General features: G+C 32.8%; 1 protein-coding gene across 3 annotated transcripts in view; it reads right to left on the reverse strand.

The window, feature by feature from the left end:
* Positions 1-2980: 2980 nt before the first annotated feature.
* The window catches only part of LOC114342854 (uncharacterized), a 62263-nt gene continuing 43850 nt past the window's right edge, over positions 2981-21393 (reverse strand). For 2 of the 3 annotated variants that reach the window (XM_050651057.1, XM_050651058.1), the window contains exons 2-11: positions 18861-18947; positions 17519-17787; positions 14754-14964; positions 14062-14351; positions 13657-13780; positions 12410-12633; positions 12134-12326; positions 10549-10727; positions 9409-9670; positions 6217-7869 (exon numbers count right to left, since the gene is read on the reverse strand). In XM_050651057.1, coding sequence (XP_050507014.1) covers positions 7556-7869; positions 9409-9670; positions 10549-10727; positions 12134-12326; positions 12410-12633; positions 13657-13780; positions 14062-14351; positions 14754-14964; positions 17519-17787; positions 18861-18942 — 2148 coding nt within the window. In that variant the 5' untranslated portion in view covers positions 18943-18947 and the 3' untranslated portion in view covers positions 6217-7555. Of the gene's footprint in view, positions 3432-6216; positions 7870-9408; positions 9671-10548; positions 10728-12133; positions 12327-12409; positions 12634-13656; positions 13781-14061; positions 14352-14753; positions 14965-17518; positions 17788-18860; positions 18948-21393 lie in introns of those variants that run through there. The other variant, XM_028293658.2, reaches the window with a different exon arrangement.

Raw genomic sequence — 21393 nt, forward strand, 5'->3', positions numbered from 1 at the left:
ATTGGCCACGATGTCTAAATGCAACTTACGTCCCACATAATCAAGAAATTTTTAATTAAAATATCTCGAAAAGTTCCCGGACTTTAACCATACATCTTACTATTATTTTTAGTATTTTACTGTAACAAGTTACAGCTCTTGTACTTTTTATTATTTAAAATTATATTTATAAACGTAGATCAATATTTTTTTAATGGTAGGAGGTAGGGCCCCCACACCAATTCTGCCCAGGGGCCCCACAGGCTTAAATCCGGCTCTGCGACCGTAACACTGCGATGAATTACGTCAGATTACGGTGAAAAAATCAAGGTTCTTCACTCTTCACTGCGGCAATGGAACGTGCAAACTCAGCTAGCAGTGGCTTCCAACGCATCCTTGGAAACCACCGCTATTATTTTGCATGGTACAGTTTTTTATGACGTTATTCATCGCAGTGTTACGCTCGCAGTTTGTCGGTGTCGCTTTAGAGGAAACCGAGGCTTTAAGGGCATGGGCGCAAATATTTTACGGCTATCCCTCCTTTTTCTGTCTTTACACGGCAAATTACGTGTAGTAAAATTCTCACTGGTATAGATATGTAAACATTACTTGACAAATGTCATCATTACTTTAAAGAGATGGCTTTTGAATGTTCTTGGATAACTGTTACTTGTATAATTGCATCATTAATTCAGTTAATTAATATGGTTCATTCCACCAACATACGCCTGTTTTGGATTATCGCGACAACGAATATTTCAGTGTGCAACATAAGAAGTACGAAAGTATATGGCTCTAATAATTATTCCATTAAACAGCAATGTAATTTGCAATTTACTTTCGTTCTTATTATTTTCCACAGTAAAATATTCGTTGTCGAAATAATCCAACACAGGCGTATATTCGTGGAATAGGGTATATGATAATTTTTTCACTAACTATGTATTCAGTGATTGTAATAATTTATATATTTAATGTACAACAAAAAATAATACTCAATCGAGGAAAGAGGAAAAGTGATAAGTGATTTTTTAATATTATATTGTTACTATGGAACGCTTAAAATTTTGAACATCTTTAACAACAAAATACTTGGATTACAGAATATATCCTACTGTATTCTCTGCTTGGATCTTCCATAAATAATAAACAATAAATAAATTTTTATTAAGTTCACGTCTTAAATCAATTATTTATCAAATACACTATCAATATTATTTAATCAACAACTCAAAATATTCCCGATGCCATGTCAAATATTTAAAATTGTCACTGTCTTGTCACCATATTATATTCGACTCAGTGCGTTGTATGACAAAGATAGCGAATGTTCGATTTGGAAAATATCACCACGGACATGGTGTCATTTTTTTCGAATCCTGAAAAAACTAATAAATATTTTTAAAAAATTTAAACGAAGAATCAAAGACTAAATTATTATCCAGGGCGGAAAGTTCCTTAGAATAAATAAAAAGTTTCTTTTGAATGAGATATTTAAAAGCAAAAATCACACTATATTTTCTCTTAGTTTTTCACCCCTGTAACTTATTAAAATAAACATTAAGGAAGTTTTCAGGGACTTTCGGCCCTCGGTAAGAACGTAATTTTTCTTTCAGCGTTTAAATTTTTCAAAAACATTTAATAGTTTGCTCAGGATTCGAAAAAAATTAATCCCATTTAAATAGCATTGGAGCCGAAACTACATACTCATCCCCTTAAAACGACCATTTTTGTAATACAGCTAAATAATTTCCAGACTCTGAACTTGGCTGTCTTTCCATGATGATATATCAAACAATATTGAACAAAAAAGCAATGTCAGGTGACACGATTCATGCACGATCTTCCGTTAAATCTCCACCGAGAGCAGTACCTCTAAACTCTAACTGACCTATTACTAAAATACTGTTTAACGCATTGGTACCCAGATTATTTTCTTTTGATTTTTTTTGTGAAATTAATTTTATTTTGGGTTAAAGATGCTAATAATTTAAGAAATAGCATGAAATTAAGCAAATATCATTTTTAGATAAGTCAGAATGCGTTACATTCAAGTAACATTAGGAACTATTGGCCTCAAAAAAATATGTGTGCCCAGTGATTAACATTTTTTATTAATTTACATATATAACATTTATATGTATGATCTTCTGTTTCTTCCTGGACCTCGTTGGCCATGCACTTCACCTTGAAGTATGGTCCAAAGTAGGTCTTATCGTTGTTCATTAGATATTAGGTATATGGCCCAGGTACTCATTTACAAGAAAATTTGACAAAAATATAAATTATCGAAAATACACATTTAAAAAAATCAACGGCGGATTCAGCAACCTTGCAAGGAGGGGGCAATGAAATTAAAATTTTCTCGTCACTCGCGTACGCAGGATTCTTTTTCGGTATGGGCTCTTACTTTATTTTTCTTTATGTGCCATGTTTTTTCAGAACGTTGGTTACTATCATAGTTATCTTAATTTTATTCACTGCCACCCTAAATCAACCACGAAGTGCTTTTTCGTCCTGGACTGCGTTTGCCTTATATTTTCACTTGCATAATATTTTGTAGCACCCTATATTTGAAACTTCTCATTACATGTCCAAAATACTCCACTTTTCTCTTCTTGATGCCTTCTATAATCTCAGTAGTCTTGCTGAGACGTTCTAGTATTGTGGAGTTTCGAATCTTCTTCACCCAAGATACTTTTAAAATTCTTCTATAGAACCACATGTCGAAAGCCTCAAGGCGATTTAGCTAAGTAGATCGATTTTATTCATAGTCCAAGACTCGACACCATACAGTAAGACCGAGAACACTTACTTTGGAGAAGGAATTCTGTTTTATGTTTCATTCCGTTATTCAGTTGTCAACAGGACACAAAACTCACTATTTATTTTCAATCGTAATTATCTCTTTCTTAAAAAAAGGCGACACCAGGCGAAGTCTCAAGGAGGGGACAATTGACCCCATTGACCCCCCCTTGGATCCGCGCCTGAAAAAAATAGGTAAATTTCAAGAAAAGCATTTATTTGCATATTTTTTAGATAAATATAAATAGTTAATATCACATCTTGTATCACTTTTAAGCTTTTAGCTCAATCTTATTCCTAAACTAAAAAATATCTTTAAAAAATATGGTAACTAATATCGAGAAAAATCCTAATGTGAAAAGTTAAAGTTTTTGTTCTTCAGTCATTTTGTTGTTTTCATTGGGTACCTATGTTGATCTAATACATTTGTTAACACACAAATAACTTAACAACCGGACAATCCTATTTTCTTGGTGTTTAATGATACATATTTTTTCTGTCAAAGTTAGTATGAAAAAATCAAGATCTTAATTACAGCTTCCATTCTTTTCTCTTGCCTGCCATCTCTTTTAGTTTGTACAACGATTTTTCTATATTGGCTAGTTCTAACAGCTGGTCTTCCAGGTCGTCACTATCCTTCAGGTCTTCTAAAATTTAATACAACAATATTTTAAATTTTAGTACTGAAGCTACGATAAAATAAAACATAGAGCACAAAATAAAAAGCAATAAGCTAAGATATACAAAAGCAAAGAAATGTGTGCCAAGAAAAGCAGCAACAATGTAAGGTAAATGTTAATAATGTTTCGACTGACAACATTTTTACCCAATGATATATCACCTAATTATACCTTAATTAAAAAAGCTATGTATTAAAAAGAAAAACTAAACTTACTTGGTTATTGAACTTTTTAATCAGAATCGTTGTTTTTCTGAACAGATATTTCCTTCTGAACCATTCTGAAGATGCTAAGGTGTTACATTTAGACTGTTGTCTTGTACGGAATGGAAGCATGGACGTTATAGGCCAGATCCATTGCCTGTGCTGGATGCTTGGAATATCAAGGAAAGACAGAGTCAGAAATGAGGAATTATTTAGAACAGCGGGCCTCCAGGATATGAAACTTTATGTTTATGTAAAATGTAAGAGCACATATTTAAGGGACGAACTACGAGGAGAATTATGCACTTTTCAGCAGCTAGTACTAGAAGGAATAATAAAGTGTAAGATAGGTCTATGACGTAAACAGATGTCATGGCTGCCTAATATTCGCCAATGGACAAATTGTGAAATGCTTCTCAATGCTGCTAAAAACAGAATTATTTAATCCTGACTATCTAACACCTCACCTGGCAAGACAATGTTCAATGGATGCCTACGTAAAAATTCACGGCACCTTAAAGAAGAAGAAGAAGAAGAAGAAGAAGGAGAAGACGAAGAAGAAGAAGAAGAAGAAGAAGAAGAAGAAGAAGAAGAAGAAGAAGAAGAAGAAGAATCAAAGGCTATTATTTTAGCATTATTTAGCTGGTGTAATTAATTATAAAATTTTACTTGGCTAACTCAAACTTAAGTAGCATGGTTCCATAATTGTCCACCCTATCCTTTTAAATAAAATAGTATTGTTTCACGGTTTTTGCTGTAAATTTTAAAGAACCGCTTGGATTGACATTAAATTTGGCATACGCATAGCTAACATATCAAAGAAAAAAAGTGATATGGTGCCGATGTGTGCCTTTACCCTGGGGGTGAGTTTTACCCCATGTCGGGGGTGAAAAAATATACGTCCAAGATAAGTCCCGAAATAGATAAACTGACTAATTTTAAGCAACTTTTGTTCAATAGAGTTTTCCACCAAATCAATACTTTTCGAGATATTTGCAGGTGAATATTATGTTCATTTTTCAACGAAATGTCCAAGTTTTTAGACGGTTTTTCGCAAATAGCTCAAAACGTAAGCATTTTGTCGAAAAAAATATTCTTAGCAAAACTATATCCTACCAAAAAGTGAAAAAAACGGTGTATATATTTGGTCTCTATACCTAGCGAAAGCAGAGTTATAGCTAATGAAAAATAGGTTTATATTCGAAAAATTACAAATAGAATAATTCAATGTGAAATATCCAAATAATGAAGCATTCTTGGGGAAAACACATTACAACTTTTTTAGTGTTTAAAAAAAGCTTTATTTCTGTTTTTATAAAAAAATTTCTAGCATCAAACGTAGGCAAGTTACGCTCAAAATAAAGTTGGTCCCTTTTGTTTTGGCAAAATAACATCAGGAAAATCACCCCCTAATTAGCAACTTAAATGAAATTAATCGTTACCGCTTCACAAGTTACTTTACTTATGTTGTGTTTATACGATCTGTAAGTTTCATCGATTCAAAGTGCTTATTTTTGAAAAAATTTGGTTTTAAAGTAAAATTTTTAAAAAATTTAATTTTGAAAAAAATGCTTTTTTTCAAAATAACTTAAAAATTGTCAGAGATACCAAAAATATTAAAGAATAAAAAAGTCAGCTTTACTTTTGTAAATATTTTGTATTTTTGTGTTTTTCTGCAAGACAAAAATTGGTTAAGATTCGGTGTTTTTAAATTTGCATACACTCGTGACAAGTGACTCGTTCAAGCCTTTTTAACTACAGCTCTTTCAAAAGTAAGGACTTTGAACCGATGAAACTTACAGATCATATGATCAATACTTACGCGAGTAAAATACTTGTGAAGTGGTAACAATTATGTTCATTTGAAATGCTAATTAGGGGGTGATTTTCCAGATTTCTTACCAAAAAAAAAGGGACCAACTTTATTTTGAGCGTAACTTGGTTACTTTTGATGCTAAAAAAAATAAGCATTTTTTTAAACACTTTAAAAAAGTTCAAATGAGTTTTCCCCAAAAAAGTGCTTCGTTTTTTGGTTATGGTACGTTAAAATATTCGATTTGGAATTTGACGAATATGTACCTATTTTTAATTAGCTATAACTCTGCTTCTACTAGGTATAGTGATCTAATATATACACCATGTTTTTCACTTTGATAAGAATTTTTTTCTCAACCAAATACTTACTTTTTGAGTTATTTGCGGAAAACCGTCTGAAAACGTGGTTATTTTGTAGAAAAATGAACATATTCACTCGCAAATAACTCTAAAAGTATTATTTTGGTGAAAAAACTTACTATTGAACAAAAGTTGCTTAGAATTAGTCATTTTATCCATTTCCGGACTTATTTCGAACATATATTTTTCACCCCCAAAAAGGGGTGAAACTCACCTCTAGGGCAAAAGCACACATCGGCACAATATCACTTTTTCTTTTTGACTTGTTAGCTATGTGTATGTTAAATTTCATGTCAATCCAAACGGTTCTTTAATATTTAGAGGTTTTGCAATATTTTAAGTTTAAAGAACGTACTAAAGTAAGAATTACAGAATCTTAACAAAACAGTTTATTTTTAACATTATCGTATCAACACTTATAAACCTATAATTATCACACTTATAATATCACTTGGTCATTACTAAGAATACGTCACCTAAATCAAAAGTATTTTCTAGGAACATAGAAGATCACTCCTAATTTTGTACTAAGTTTAAAATACATTTTATGAGCAAAGTCTTTGATAAAGAAAATAAAGAATATAGCAAATTTTGATACAAAAATTTTTACAGTCAATGATACAGAGTATGTCAAACTTTTATTAAGACATTTTAAAACATTTTACATTTTATATGGATATTTTTTCTTATTTTTCAACATTTTTATTTATGATATTGTTACAATTTTTTTTTATTTTTGTATCAAAATTTGCACATGCAACCTTCTGCAAACTCATATTAGTTTGGTTTTTTAACTGAGAATCAAAGCCAGCTGTTTTCTGAAAGACAAGTCTATAAAATACTTCAAATTTAAATAATAAGGTGAAATCTTATTTGAACCTCAATATCGTAAGCATTTTTCTTTGCCATGCCATACTTGCCATTTTGGCCATAACAATAACCTTGAAACAAGGTCCCAAATCTACCATGAAATACAACTGCCCATCATTTATGTGAATACAAAATTCAAATCATTAATGTTTTACATTTTGAGAACGATTTCCAAATTATAAATTGAAAGGTCAAGTATCTAAGCTTATTTTAAACTAAAATTGTGGCTTATTATCAAAAAAAATAGTAAATTGCGTTAAGATGCCACCAAGAACAGTACGAATTAAATACATTCCAAATTTTGCATAAATATATTAATTTTTCCAGAGTATTAATGCAAAAGTTAGGATACCCATAATACATAATGTGTATAACGGGTTGCGTTTGAAGGAAGTTAGATATTTTTTATTATATGATTTATTAATTAAAAAACAATAAAGTTGGTAAATGTACTCCACAGTAGACCAATTCCAAGTCATTCAACAATTCAAAGATTTTAAAAAGTTTGAGAATTGTTTTCCTATATTCTTATTATAGATTTTAATAAAATACAAAGTGTTTACATGTTATATAGCGGACTCCCTTGTCGCGTAAATGAACCCTTCCAACTATTTCGTGACGCTACTTTCGTGACGATATCCTCAGCATTTTATTATAGAGACAAGTTAATTCAATGCCACTAAAGAAGCTTGGCTTCAAAAATGTTAAGGTTTGAAAGGTTTTTCATTTTATTGATTCATGTTTTATTAGCCTTGAAATACTCCTTTAATAAACCAAACTAAGTAAGTTTTGAATAAAAGATGCCTTGTTAAAGAACTTAAATTAATACATTTCGTAACCCTACTAATAGTTCATGAATGCACTAAATGAGGTATAGATATTAGGAAACCCATTCACCATCGCCTGTACTCTAGGTACCACCACCGAAAAGAAGAATCCGATGATCGCATTCGAAAATAAGCCAGTAGGCAATAAAGTAGTTAACGCACCTGCACTTTTGTAAGTAATATCCCTGACTAGAGGATCTGGTAGATAATTCCCGCATTTGGGAAAATTTTCTGGAACCGGCAACATTTCCTCCTTTTCTCCCACTTGGACGATCATGGCCATGCCGATTTCGGAGTGGAATTCCAGGTGGCAGTGGAGTATCCAGTAACCTATAAAAAATAGGACATTTACAAAAAAGAATCAAATGTTTCAAAAAACATGTATCTAAATTTATGTATTAGATTGTATCGCTTAACTTTATATTAAATGTATATGTGGACCATTATATGTGTGGCCTGGTGTGTCCCATGTGCTCATTAAGACTGAAAGGAAAATGGTGAATCTAACTCTTTTATCAGTGCATGCACCACTGAAGAAGCAGATGCAGAGGAAAAAGATATATTCTATGAACTTCTAGAACAACAGTAAGTAACCTAACCTAACTAACCTTCTGGTGGTATTTAGTAATCGAAAGGTTCGATGACAAAAGGTTATTTGGTCGCCCAAGAAAAAAAATTAAAGGTGTAACAAATGATCTACGTAAGATGGGGGTCAGACAATGGGAGATTGCTGCACAAGTCCGGCAAGAGTGGAGGAAAATAGTAAACGTGGCGAATAGCTGAGTTGTAAATCCAAGAAAGAAGAAAAAGAACAAGTGAAGTGAGAGTCAAATTTTAGCCAGATATTCGTGATCGGGAGAGAGAAACTGTTCTCAAGCTTTGCCTCGCCACTGTCTATAGCCCTTTTTGGATCTAACAAATCCAAAGAATCTCAAAAGCACAAATATAATGATCGATGTGTACTTCAAGTTTTTTTAGTTTTATAAAATGACTTTCAATTTGCAAAAAAAGTGAAATAAAGATATTTTATAATCAATTCTGCAACTATAATAAATCTTACAGCCTAGGTCAATATACATAATGTATTTCAGGCTGAAGTTTTTCCTTTGGTGGCCTGCATTGATTAAATCATAGATAAAGACCCTAAAGTAAGAGAATCAAAGCTTACACAGACAGTATACCCACTCGCGAAATCAAAACTTCAGAGATCTACTCAACAACTGGCAAAGGACATAAAAGTGTCTTTAATACGGGTGCCATGTCATGAAGGGGTGGATGGAAATGATCGAGCAGATATGTTGGTAAAACAAGGCTAGAGATAAATTTTTGAAGTCCCAGAACCTTTATGTGGCATCACTAAGGATGTTACGAAAAACAAGGTTAAAAAATGGCTGATAATGAACCATCAACAGAAATTGAGAGCAGCTCAAGGGCAAATTCAGACTAATAAAATAATTAAGAACATTGATTAAAAACTCTCGAACAATTTGATGAACCTCAATAAACAAGAGATCAAAATTGTCACTGAAATGGTGACTGAACATTTCCGTTTAAGAAAGCACCTATACAAACTAGGTAAGATTAATAACCCATGGTGAAGTGCGAAATGGAAGAAGAGACTGCCATGCACATAGTATTCCACATACACTAAATGATGTAAGACAGGAGTTCACTGGTCAACTGAGCTTTGAACCAAAAGATATTTTAAAACTACCAATAAGAAGACTGTTGGCCTTCGTTGAGTCACATAACTTATTAGAGTTTAAGGAAAAAACTTGGTAGGTATGGTACAAACGCCTTACGATCAAGTGTCAGAGATTTAAGAAGAGGAAGAGATACAAAAATAATCTTATGTATTAAAACACCTACCTGGATTATCAGCCTTGAACCTAACGATGGTATATCCTCCATCTGGGACAGTTACTGTATCCTTCAATGGAGCGTCTACTAAATTCCTTTTAATCATTCCATCAGCTTCTCTTTGCTGTACTTGTTCAACAGTCACATTTTTACCCATCCTTTCCATCGCAACCACTCTAAAAGCGTAACCGTGTAGATGGATTGGGTGATTAGCGTCATAAGCGAAACCTTCGTCAATAAATATGAATTCTGCCACGGCACCTAATGGGATCTGCAAAATTATTTCGGTAAATATTGTGTTTATGAAAAAATCATGAAAACAGAAGCAAAAGAAAAATAGTCATGATTTCTAAAGACATACTGGAAATTTTTTAATTAATTTCACAAATCTTTTTGATTTCCATTTTTTTATTTATATTTCTCAGAACCTCTTTGTTTGTGATGTGTTCTGTCCACGATATTTTCATAATTCTTCTGTGCACCCACAGCTCGAATGATTCTAGTTTTTTAATTGATGCCGCATGCAAGGTCCTAGCTTCCATTTCATAAAACAGAGTCGAGAAAACATAGCATCTAGTCGATCTAACTCTTAGCTCCAACTTAAAATCTCTTGTGCAGAGCACTTTTCTCATTTTGTTAAAATTTGCTCTAGCATTTTCGATTCTGATTTTGATTTCCTGGAAGTAATCACCTGTGGAGTTATTCATTGTCCAAAGATATGCATATTGGTCTACTCGCTCGACATGGGTTCCGTTTATGAAGAGATTCTCGTTATTTCTTTGAGTTTTCGATATTCTCATAAATTTTGTTTTCTTCACGTTCATTGCTAGACCGTATTCTTGTCCAAACTCCGCTATTCTGATCACCAGCCTCTGAAGACCCTCAATATTTTCGGCTACAATGACAGTGTCATCCTCATATACAATATTGTTAATGGGAACTCCATTTACCTTTATTCCTTGTCTTATCGCCTGCATATTGCTTAATGATGTACTGATTAGAGATTTATATGGCCGGTTAAATTGGATTTTCTGATAACTGGTTTGGAAGAAAGATACCGAGAGTGAATATATATGTTTATAATAATATACTGAGATTCTTAAAGAATTGTTTAACACACAGACATGTTTGACCATTTTATTAGCTCACCTTTATTCCATGGGGGCACTGGCAATGCGTCTCTGTGCAATTCTGCTCCTTCATAGTTTCCTTATTACAGAAAAGGTCGTCTGTAATTTCGTCCCTCTGGGATAATAGTGGAAACGTGGGCATGGTCATTGAAATGTGATTTAATTGTGGGGTTAAAACTCTTTGCTTCGGGTTATTAACTGAAAATAAAAGAGAGCATATAAATAAATAGAGAGCAACAAAAGAGTTATCAAAAATACAAAATTTTGATGAAAACAATGATGAAAAATAATATCTTTCCCATCCAAACACTACGCTTATTTAAAAAACCGAAAGTAGCTTTATATACTAATTTCTGTGACACATAATTTCTGCTGATTGTATAAATCCGAGTACAGATATTTATATTGTAAATTTACGTATTTGTTATCATAATGTCTATTTAGAGAAGTGAAAACAGCGGGTTCGTTGGGAAAAATATTCCCATGAGATTTTTTTGCATAATTACATTCGTGAGACATCCCAGAATAAGGTTCAAGAAGTCGCCCACGTGAAAAGTGGGCCAAATTTTTTTTAAAAATTTTTTTTAATCAAATTGCAAAAATCAATATTTTTGGCCGGGACAATTTTTTTGTAGATTTTTTGGACCATTCTGGATAAAAAAGGTCTTCTATAATTGTTCTTTAAAGTTGATCGTTTTCGAGTTATAAGCAATATAAAAATTGAAAAAAAACGAAAAATGGTGATTTTTAAGGCTTAATAACTCGGTTAAAAGTTATTATTATGAAAGTCAGAAAGGGACTAAATCAAAGCTTAATGCCCCCCTACAAGATCCCGAAGAAATTTTTGTCATTATTTTATTACTAAGCTGTTATTTTTAAGTAATAATATTGAGCGCCATGCACATGGTAGGCGGCCGTAAATGTGAGTCCAAGTAAGATGCAGAATTGGACTGCCGGAGTGGCATCTCTCTCGCACTCAGCATTTACAGCCGGCTACCACGTGTATGGCGCTCAATATTATTACTTAAAAATAACAGCTTAGTAATAAAATAATGACAAAAATTTCTTCGGGATCTTGTAGGGGGTTCATTAAACTTTGATTTAGTCACTTTCTGACTTTCATAATAATAATAACTTTTAACCGAGTTATTAAGCCTTGAAAATCGCAATTTTTTGTTTTTTTTTCAATTTTAAATTGCTTATAACTCGAAAACGATCCACTTTAGAGAAAAATTATGAGACCTTTTTTTATCCAGAATGGTCCAAAAAACCTAAAAATTTTCCGGGGCAAAAATTCTGATTTTTGAAATTTGATTAAAAAAAATTGTTAAAAAAAATTTGGCCCACTTTTTAAGTGGGCGACTTCTTGAACCTTATTCTGGGATGTCTCACGAATGTAATTGTGCAAAAAAATATCATGGGAATATTTTTCGAAACGAATACGCGGTTTTCACCTTGTCTAGTTTTGATTCACGTATCTGATATATAATATTGAACTAAAACACGAAAGATGCTTATTTTCAAGCTTCTATTTTATTAATTAAATTTAATCTCAATATTCAAGAACCTTGTGCGAGATATTCCACACATGGTGTTGCACTTACCGGCGTAAAATCCATAATGAGGGGGTCTGTGAAACTCTTGGTTACTTATTTTGTAGAAGTCATAAGCTATATAGTACTGGAAGTCAGGCTTTTCTTTTAATGACTCATCCCACCCCTTAAGGGACTCCATTTGAGGCATTACTACAAATGAGTCATTATTCTCTTCTGTACCTATGTTGAGTGGATTTATTTGCTGAAAATTAATAAAATTTACATATTCAAATAAAATAACAAAAGACACTAGGTACGTAAAATTGTTTAATAAAGCATATTTACCAGTCCATCAATGTGAGAGTTATCGTAGCTAACATTCTGTGGAGGATAACTGTAAGGAGGTAGATCGTTATTCTCGTATTCCAAGACAGCTACTTGAAAGGCTTTAGTGAACCTTTCATCACAGTCCATTAGTCCTTTGAATCGAATCCAGTACACATCTTTGGGCTGGTCTGCTTTCAGGATAAAATCGAACCTCTCACCGGCATAAGTAACAAGAGAGGTTGCTGAAACAGAAATAAGAAAAGATTATAATAAAATCAAAGTTTTACGTACATTTTGGACATTTCTTCATCAAGTTTCATGTGCTTATTTATGTTCTTAATGTAATTTCCTATTATTTCTACGCTATTCTCGGTTGAGCATTGTGCACTAAGAACATCTTTAATTATTCTTCTGTTCTTTTGAGTTTAGTCTTTTGAAGTTACAACAGGATTTAGGCGTAGAGAATAAAAGGTTATAATAATATTTTTGCTGGTTCTTGCCTGGAATAGTTTTACAGTATCACACGAAGTTGCTTTTCCCATTTTCCAACATCCTTTACTATGTGGGCTTTTGTAGACCGCAGAATGAGTCCAATTCCTTAAAACTAGTATTAGCTCCTTCTTTAGCAAGACTCTTAGCAATGTTATAGCCAACAATTCCTTTATTCTTTGACATCATCATCATCATCACGTAGCGCTACAACCTTGAGTGGGTCCCGGCTGACTATACAAATTTCTTCCAAATTGTTCGGTCTTCCATCAACATAGGGTTAAATGGAATGTTCATTTTTCGGAGATCTGATTTAGTGTTATCTCTCCATTACATTCTGGGACGTTCGAGTGGTCTTTTGCCTGTAGGAATCTCTCTTCTTTGACACCTACAGCTAAATTACTTTGTCGTGTCATCTACTAGCTTCAGTGACTGTTTGCAGTTCTATACTGCTATCGATTCATAAGTTGTAAACTTCAGAGTCTTCATTAAAAATTGGCTGTCTGCGTTAATAAATAGTTTGGCTTAAACGAGGAGTTTTTGGACTAGCAGTAGTCCAAAATTGTCTACGATATTACCAGCCAATCGGCTTCGGTAGACGAAGTAAGTGCGCTGCGCTAATTCAGTAATTGTAAGTACACATATTAAGTGTTCATTGGCTCGACTGAGGGATTGAGAATGTCCTTGTTATGTAGTTAAAGCTGTCAGTGATAACGATAATACTTAAATTTCTTTGTTAACTTAAATATATGTGCAGTTATTCAGTATGTACTTACTTTCAATTGGCTTTATATCTCCTCCGTCTGTGCTTATAACAGTTATTGTGTGATTATCCACAGTCATTTCTATCGGACAATTGAGGAATCCTGCATTTATCACTCGGAATCTGTATCTATATCCCTGCAAAATAAAGTACTTGATTAGTGTCGATAGATATGAAAGGGTCTTTAAGGTAATACAATTTTAGAGATTTATGAAGTAAAAAAAGTTAAAGACATTTAACAAACATCTCGACTTTTTTTTGCGCTGAAGATATATTTACAAAGAAATATAGTAGAGGCGTATTTAATAAAGAAATATGTTTGTCGAGAAAGAAATATATACAGAGTAATATTAAGAAAGAAATATTTTTTGTCGATATCCTACAAAGTTTGTAGCAATATTTTCTATATGACGCTCACCTGTTCCACATTAAACCGCGCAGTTGCCATAAAAAATGGTTCTCCAGCTTCGCTTTCATTGTCAAACTTCTTGTATCTACCAAGTCCGTTGATCAACAAGGTAGGTGGTTTATTGGCGCCATCGTTGTGAAGATGAGCTAATAATACTTCAGTACCAAGCTGAGTCACCCAATCGATGATGGTCATTGTATGTGATGACAAGTCATAATCATAGAGATTGGAATGTGGATCTTCTTCTGCTGGAACATGCACGATCAAGGGACCATAGCATCCATCTGCTCTTTGCATACCTGAAGATAAACAAGAAATAAAGGTTTTGGAGAATTGTTGCATTATAAGATGTAAAAATATTAAAATGAAATAAATACTCAAAAATCAAACACTATAAATCAAAAAATCCAGAAATAAGAAAAAAAAAGAAATAACATCAACGATAAAAGATCAAGTAATAAATGAAAACAGTATCAGATAAGTAAATTTGATATATAAAAGAATACCAATCTATGTGCTTTAATATTTCTGACACAATACATAATTTGTGAAATCGTTGATTGTTGATTAGTCATATAGTAAAAACTGAAAATATATTGACAACATAGAGAATATCTAACTAGAAAAGTGATTAAAAGTTTTGACTGGAAACAGTAAAGGTGCATAGAGCAAAAATTTGGTATTTATTGTTTTATCATTACCTATATGTGAATGCCAGAAATGCGTTCCAGCTTGAGATGCCTTGAAAGTATATCTAAAAGTGTCCTGCGGCAAAATGGGACATTGTGTTACGTATGGAACACCGTCCATGTATGGTGTTGCTTGCATATGTTGCCCATGCCAGTGGATTGTGGTTGCCTCACTGGTCATCTTATTGGTAACATCTACTACAACAGTATCATTCTGACAAACCTGAAAAAAGATAGGTAGATGTAATTTAAATCTAAAGAAATTTAAATGTAAGGAAAAATATTTGAAAAACGAGGTTCAGCAATAAGAACTTCCTGGTTAAAGAACCCCAGAACCTGGTGATTTAACACATCAGCTTTTCCGTGCTGTTGCGGATAAGATAAAGATGGCCATGATGATCGCCATTTTTCGTCAAAGATAGGCACATCAAGAAGAAGAATTTAAATCATTTTGAAATTGTATAAAGATAAAGTCATACAATAAACTCATACGATAAATCCTTACCATCCAATCCTTACCAATCTTGAAAAGATATGACTGAGTGAGATGAAAGAAATTATCTAAAGCATCCAAAACAAAGCTTCCTACTGTCATATTGGCCCATATATTATCATGGAATAAACCATGATGATACATTTCCAAACGAAGACAAAATAAGCGTTGGAACAAAACGGTTGATGGAAAAGAGACGCCTATTTCTAAGCGAAGGAAAGCGAAACACCGACGGTTTCAAAGAATTGAATAAGCAAATAAAACAGGGAGTAAAGGAAGACTTAAGGATCTACAATGAAAACAAGGTAGAAAAAATTATAGAAAAGAATCGAGGCCTAAAATGCTTAAGACCAAACATAGGAAAGCCTCTAATAATCTCATTAAAATATAAAAATGGAAAAGAAACAAGAGAAAAGAACACCATCCTAAAAGTTACACAAACATTCTACCGTAATTTATATTCCTGAAACAAAGACCCAGATAACACTGCAAAGGAAAATCTTAAGAAAAAGATAATAAATGTCAACTCAGAAGTACTCCCTAATATAGAATCCTTCGAAATAAAACAAGCTATGGCACAACTAAAGAACAATAAGGCTCCGGGCCCAGATGGAATACTTGCCGAAATGTTAAAGGAGGGGAGTGAAATTATTTATTCTCGAAGAATTGAAAAATCTTTTCAACGAATGCCTTCACAAAGGAGAAGTCCCAGATGATTGGAAAGAAAGCTTGACAATAATTCTCTTCAAAAAAGGAGACAGGGGAGGTCTGAAGAACTATAGGCCAATTTCCCTGTTGTCCCAAATGTACAAACTGTTTATGAGAGTAATAACTAATAGGCTATCGTCGAAGCTTGATAGCTATCAACAGGTAGAGCAGGCAGGATTCCCAAAAGGTTACAGTACAGCGGATCATCTTCTTACAGTCAGAACGCTAATAGAGAAAGCCAATGAATATCACTTAAACTTATACATTGGCTTCGTTGATTATGAAAAGGCATTCGACTCTGGGCAGAATTTCGGGCAATGAAGAGAACTATGAACAACTGCAGGATAGATTCCCGATACAGAATGCTCATACATAATATTTATAAGAAAGCTAAAATGAAAATACAAATAGATGAGAAACCCAAAGCTATACCAATCAACAGAGGAGTTCGCCAGGGAGACGTTATTTCACCAAAGCTATTCACACTGGAACTTGAAGACGTGTTCAAAGATATTAACTGGGTAGATAAAGGAATACATGTTAATGGAAGAAAACTGAGTCATTTGAGATATGCTGACAATATTGTTATATTCGCTACAAGTTTCGAAGAATTACAGACCATGATGACGCAACTATTTCAAGCTTCGGAAAAAGTAGGTCTTAAGATGAACTTGGAAAAAACAAAAGTAATGACGAATACACCGAACATTACAAAAATAACGTTGAATGACATAGATTTAGAAGCAGTAAGCGAATACATCTACCTGGGACAGATAATGAAAGTTAGCAAAGAAAATCAAACTACCGAAATTACTAGAAGAATAAGGTTAGCGTGGGCAGGATTTGGAAAACTGAGAAAAACACTAAAATAGAACAATATTTGAGAACCAGAGTTTACGATCAGTGTATCCTCCCTATACTTACGTATGGTTCACAGACGTGGACACTCACCAAGGCCAATATGGATAAAATAGTAAAGGCACAGAGAGCGATGGAAAGATCAATGCTCGGGGTGAGGCTTAAAAAAAACAAATGCATGGATTAGAAGCAAAACCAAAGTAAAAGACGCAGTAGAACATGCTACCAAATTAAAATGGAGCTTCGCAGGACACAATGCCCGACTGAAGGATAAAAGATGGAATCACGAAATACAACAATGGACACCGTGATTAGGAAGAAGAAGTAGAGGAAGGCCACAAATGAGATGGGCCGATGACATAAAGAAGTTTGGAGGACACAACTGGAAACAGGTGGCGCAAAATAGACAACACTGGATTGAATTTGGGGAGGCCTACGGCCAAAGTTGGATTACTGACGGCTGAATAAGAAGAAGAAGAAGAAGAAGAAGAAGAAGAAGAAGATACATTTCCAAAGACTACAGAATGAATACTTACAACTGATATGCACAAGAGAATTATTTAATTTCATGTTCTTTATGTGTTTATATGTGTTTTTAGTGTGACAAATGAGACAAATAAAACAAAAGCTGTGCGAAGAAAAAAATTAAATTCTAAACCATTGGCGCACCAAATCAACTAATTCAGAGGGTAAATTTAAATAAAAAATTGAGTTTTACCTCTATGGCTGGCCCCGGTATTTGCCTATTGACAGCTACAATCCCCCTTTTGGTACCATCGCCAGGAATGCAGTCTTTTCTATAACAGTCGGTCATGTTGTATGGACAATTATGACAAGCCTTGCTTAATGTATGGTAATGTTCTACCTCCCAATGGAATCTGCAGAGCATGGGTGGAGCTCCTGCTATGCAATTTCTTTTGCAAGGATTGCTGCCGTCCAGAAGAACATACTCTATGTGGACATCTTCTGTGGAGTTTTTGTCTAGTTCTGAAAACGAAAATTGTGAAAGAAATTACATTGAAAAAAAAATAAATTTGGTTTTAAATATACAAATTTGACAAAACAAAGACGAACAAGAAAAAAATTAAATTTGAATGATTATTTTTGGATGATTTGAATTTCCAATCGTGTAGTAAGATTTTTCATCACGTGTTTAATTGTCCAATTGGATTATTATTATACTGGGAATAATCTACTTACATTATTATACGTAGAATAAATTTTTAAGGATTTTGTTTCTGTATAATTACAACGAGTTTTCTAGTTTTGATAACTGTCACATTTAAGAAAATTAACCAAAATAAACTATGAGTTCTGGATCTAATGTCAAATTGTCCCAAGGACAATACAAGTCGGCAATTTTAAGTGCCCGAGTGAAATTCGGTAAGATTATTTCATGAATAAAACTGTATTTATAAAATTTATATTATTTAATAATTTTAACCAATATTTTATTGATATCTTCGTTTGAAAATTTGCTAAACCTGCTCAAGCTGCACACTTTAACAAGCTGTAAAACATTAATTGGGATCAATGTCACTGAATGTTTATTTACAAAGACTTGAATTGTGTATGTAAGTATTATTAATAAATAAGAAAATAATGCTCCAATTTGTTTCTCAAACTTGTTTCCGTTCGGCAATAGTCACTCGAGCCCTGCAGGCTATGGTATCCATTGCCATATAACAAGTTTTCGAAAAATTGTCGCATTATTTTCAATTTATTCTCACTCTCTTGTGATATTAATCTTGAAAATTCGTTGTTTTTCTATATTAATATTTATATGACTATATTAACATTTATTAACTAATTATATAGTTGTTGTAGATTATCTCTAAAAACGAGTAAATATTATCCACAGTTCAAAAGAATTTGCATAATCCTATCATAAAATAAAATAATTCGTTCACTATCTTTATTTTAATTTATAGCTTGCATTAAAAATATTTTTTTGTTTTGTTAAATCACTCAGTTTATTACTCAACATCTTTAATCACAATGTATTTTGAATTTGAAAGTTTCGTTTAAAAAAAGTATCAATAGTATTCAGGTTTGCTTACCATTTGCTGGATTTTCTCTGTAGATAATATTTCCTTTTACAAGAGCTGCAAGGCAAATTATCACAGTAGTTGAAAACAACATTTTATCTGAAACAATACAAAAACTTAAATATGCATCTCTTAGTGTACCTAGAAAAAGAAAAACCATACAACTATTGAGCAAATATATAGAATCACTAGCATCATGTGTAACGTTATAACGTTTCTTTTAGTTATTTTCTATTTTCATACATTTTTATTACAGTTAGTCACAATTTAGTCTAACAAATTTTTCGTTGTGAATAAAGCATATTCTTATACTGTTTCAAACTTTTAATTTTCAACTAAAGAAACATCTTTTATTTAAAGATACGCTAGCCGTAAAGCAGTGTATGATATAATGCATTATAGCCTGTAGCACAATTGGCGCCCAACGTGGAGCACGAACTCACGACTGATTAAGAGTCTCGTGCTCTACCGACTGGGCTATCCGGATAAAAATGTACTGGAGCTCTTGCTCAGTGCAATAAATATATAGAAAAATAAACGTGTCGGCTATTTCTAATGGTCCTAGTGTTATGTTATATTGGAGCTCCAAAGGTGGTTACAATTGGTTTGAAAAGCTCCAAAGGTGGTTACTGTATGGTCGAGCTACCATGAATAGACTTTTTACTGCTTCATATAGTAGTGGACTAAGTGGACTATCACATTAATTTTGTATTTTGTTTGTTCATGGACTAAATATGGTTTAAATATAAGCAGATTTCATTTTTTTGCTGAATTTATCTAGCATATATTCTTAGTATTGTTTTCGTGTTCCTTTTTTGTCAATGATAAAAACAGTATATACATTTGACATGATTTTAAGCATAAAACAGCGATTTATTAAGTCATATTTTGGTTTAACGATATGTTCTGTCTTGTAAAGACAGATTCTGCTGATTTGGTGAGTGATAAATCCAATCCGTTCTTCAAGAGTCACAAAAAAAGATTTTTTCATGTTTCCTATGATTACAATCTAATAAATAGAAACAAAAACTATCCTTGTACATTTCTGATGTCAAAAACGTAGGAACTTTGTAAAATTGTGTTAAAAAAATATGCAAAAATAAAAAAAGAAACAATGCCAACCTTGAAGACACAATTCTGTGATTCTTACTATTTTTAACATTGCTCATTTATATAATACCTTATATTAAAATAATTCAAGGGTAAAAAAATATAATGTCTATTAAAGTATTAATATTAAATCTAAAAGTCCTTGCAAATGTTGTTAATGTGATATCAATGCAACTTGACGCACACAGGTGATGGTACAACAACAAAAGAAGCCGATTATTTCACAACATCGGCTAATTATCGGTGATTACATAACATTTGCATAATTTCTGATTGATTGCGTAGCGAGGTAAATAGAGTATGTGTCTCGGTTGTACACAAGGTCTCAAGAATACTGAATACGAGAGCTATACAAAGAATATAATATATGAACCGATCAAGTAACCGTGAGCTCTTTTAGATCAGACTTTGGACTGCTTTGATAAGACCATGTTTAATGTTGGCTTGATGTAGGGTTGAACATAGTTTGCTGAGGGGTACACTGTCATATGCTTTTTGTAAGTCTACGGCTTGACGGCTTTTTTTTCTCAATAACTTGCCTAATAGAGTACAGGTGGTCTACTGTGGACCGCCCAGCTCTAAAGCCAGCTTGCTCCTCTGTTTCGTAATCTCTATAGTCATTTTCTATTTTGTTCTTAATAAGTTTCCCATACATCCTACTTATTGTGCTGTTTTGGTTATTTCTTCCATCTCTGATTTACTTGTTTGTAATGGTGATGAATTTATATGTATACCTATCGTGTTTTCTTCTCTGTTAACAAATTCTGGTCTTTGTTCTGTTAGTAATTTTTTGAAATATTCTTCCCATTTTTCCGTTGTTATTGGTGATATGACGTCTTTTTTCTTATAGTCCAGGGCGCATCTGTTTTGAGATGGACGTTGAGAGGTGACTCAAATTTTTTTGCAGAAATTGCTTGAAAATAAATCAAATAATAATACTTGAGTTATCATCCCTCTCAAAAAGGTCCGGAACATTGTTTAAATAATCAAAATGTCAAAAATTGAAGGAAAAATTCGATTTTTTTCTTCGTTTTTTAATTATAGCTTTAAAAGTATTCATTTCCGAGAAAAGTTGTACTAACATAAAAGTTGTGTAATTAAATTTCCTACAATATAGAATTGGTTAAAAATTTAAAAAATAGTCATCCTAATTGCAAAATAGCAATAATTGCGAAAAAACCATACAAAAACAAGTATTCGCATTATACGTTTTTCAACCATTTATGTTACACTTAGGACCTTCATATTTCACCCAGAAAAACTTTATGATACAGTACAACAATACTGTAAATTTCGTTAAGATCGGTTCAATAGATTTTGCAAAATAAATTTTGCAATCCAGCTTTCGCAAAAAAAATTCATTTTTTCAAAATGTTACAGGACTGAAAATAAAGCAGATAGCAAGTTGAATTTTTTTTTTGCTTATAGAAGTGTA

This window comes from Diabrotica virgifera, chromosome 5 (assembly GCF_917563875.1).
Source record: "Diabrotica virgifera virgifera chromosome 5, PGI_DIABVI_V3a".
In the NCBI taxonomy this organism is placed as follows: domain Eukaryota; kingdom Metazoa; phylum Arthropoda; class Insecta; order Coleoptera; family Chrysomelidae; genus Diabrotica; species Diabrotica virgifera.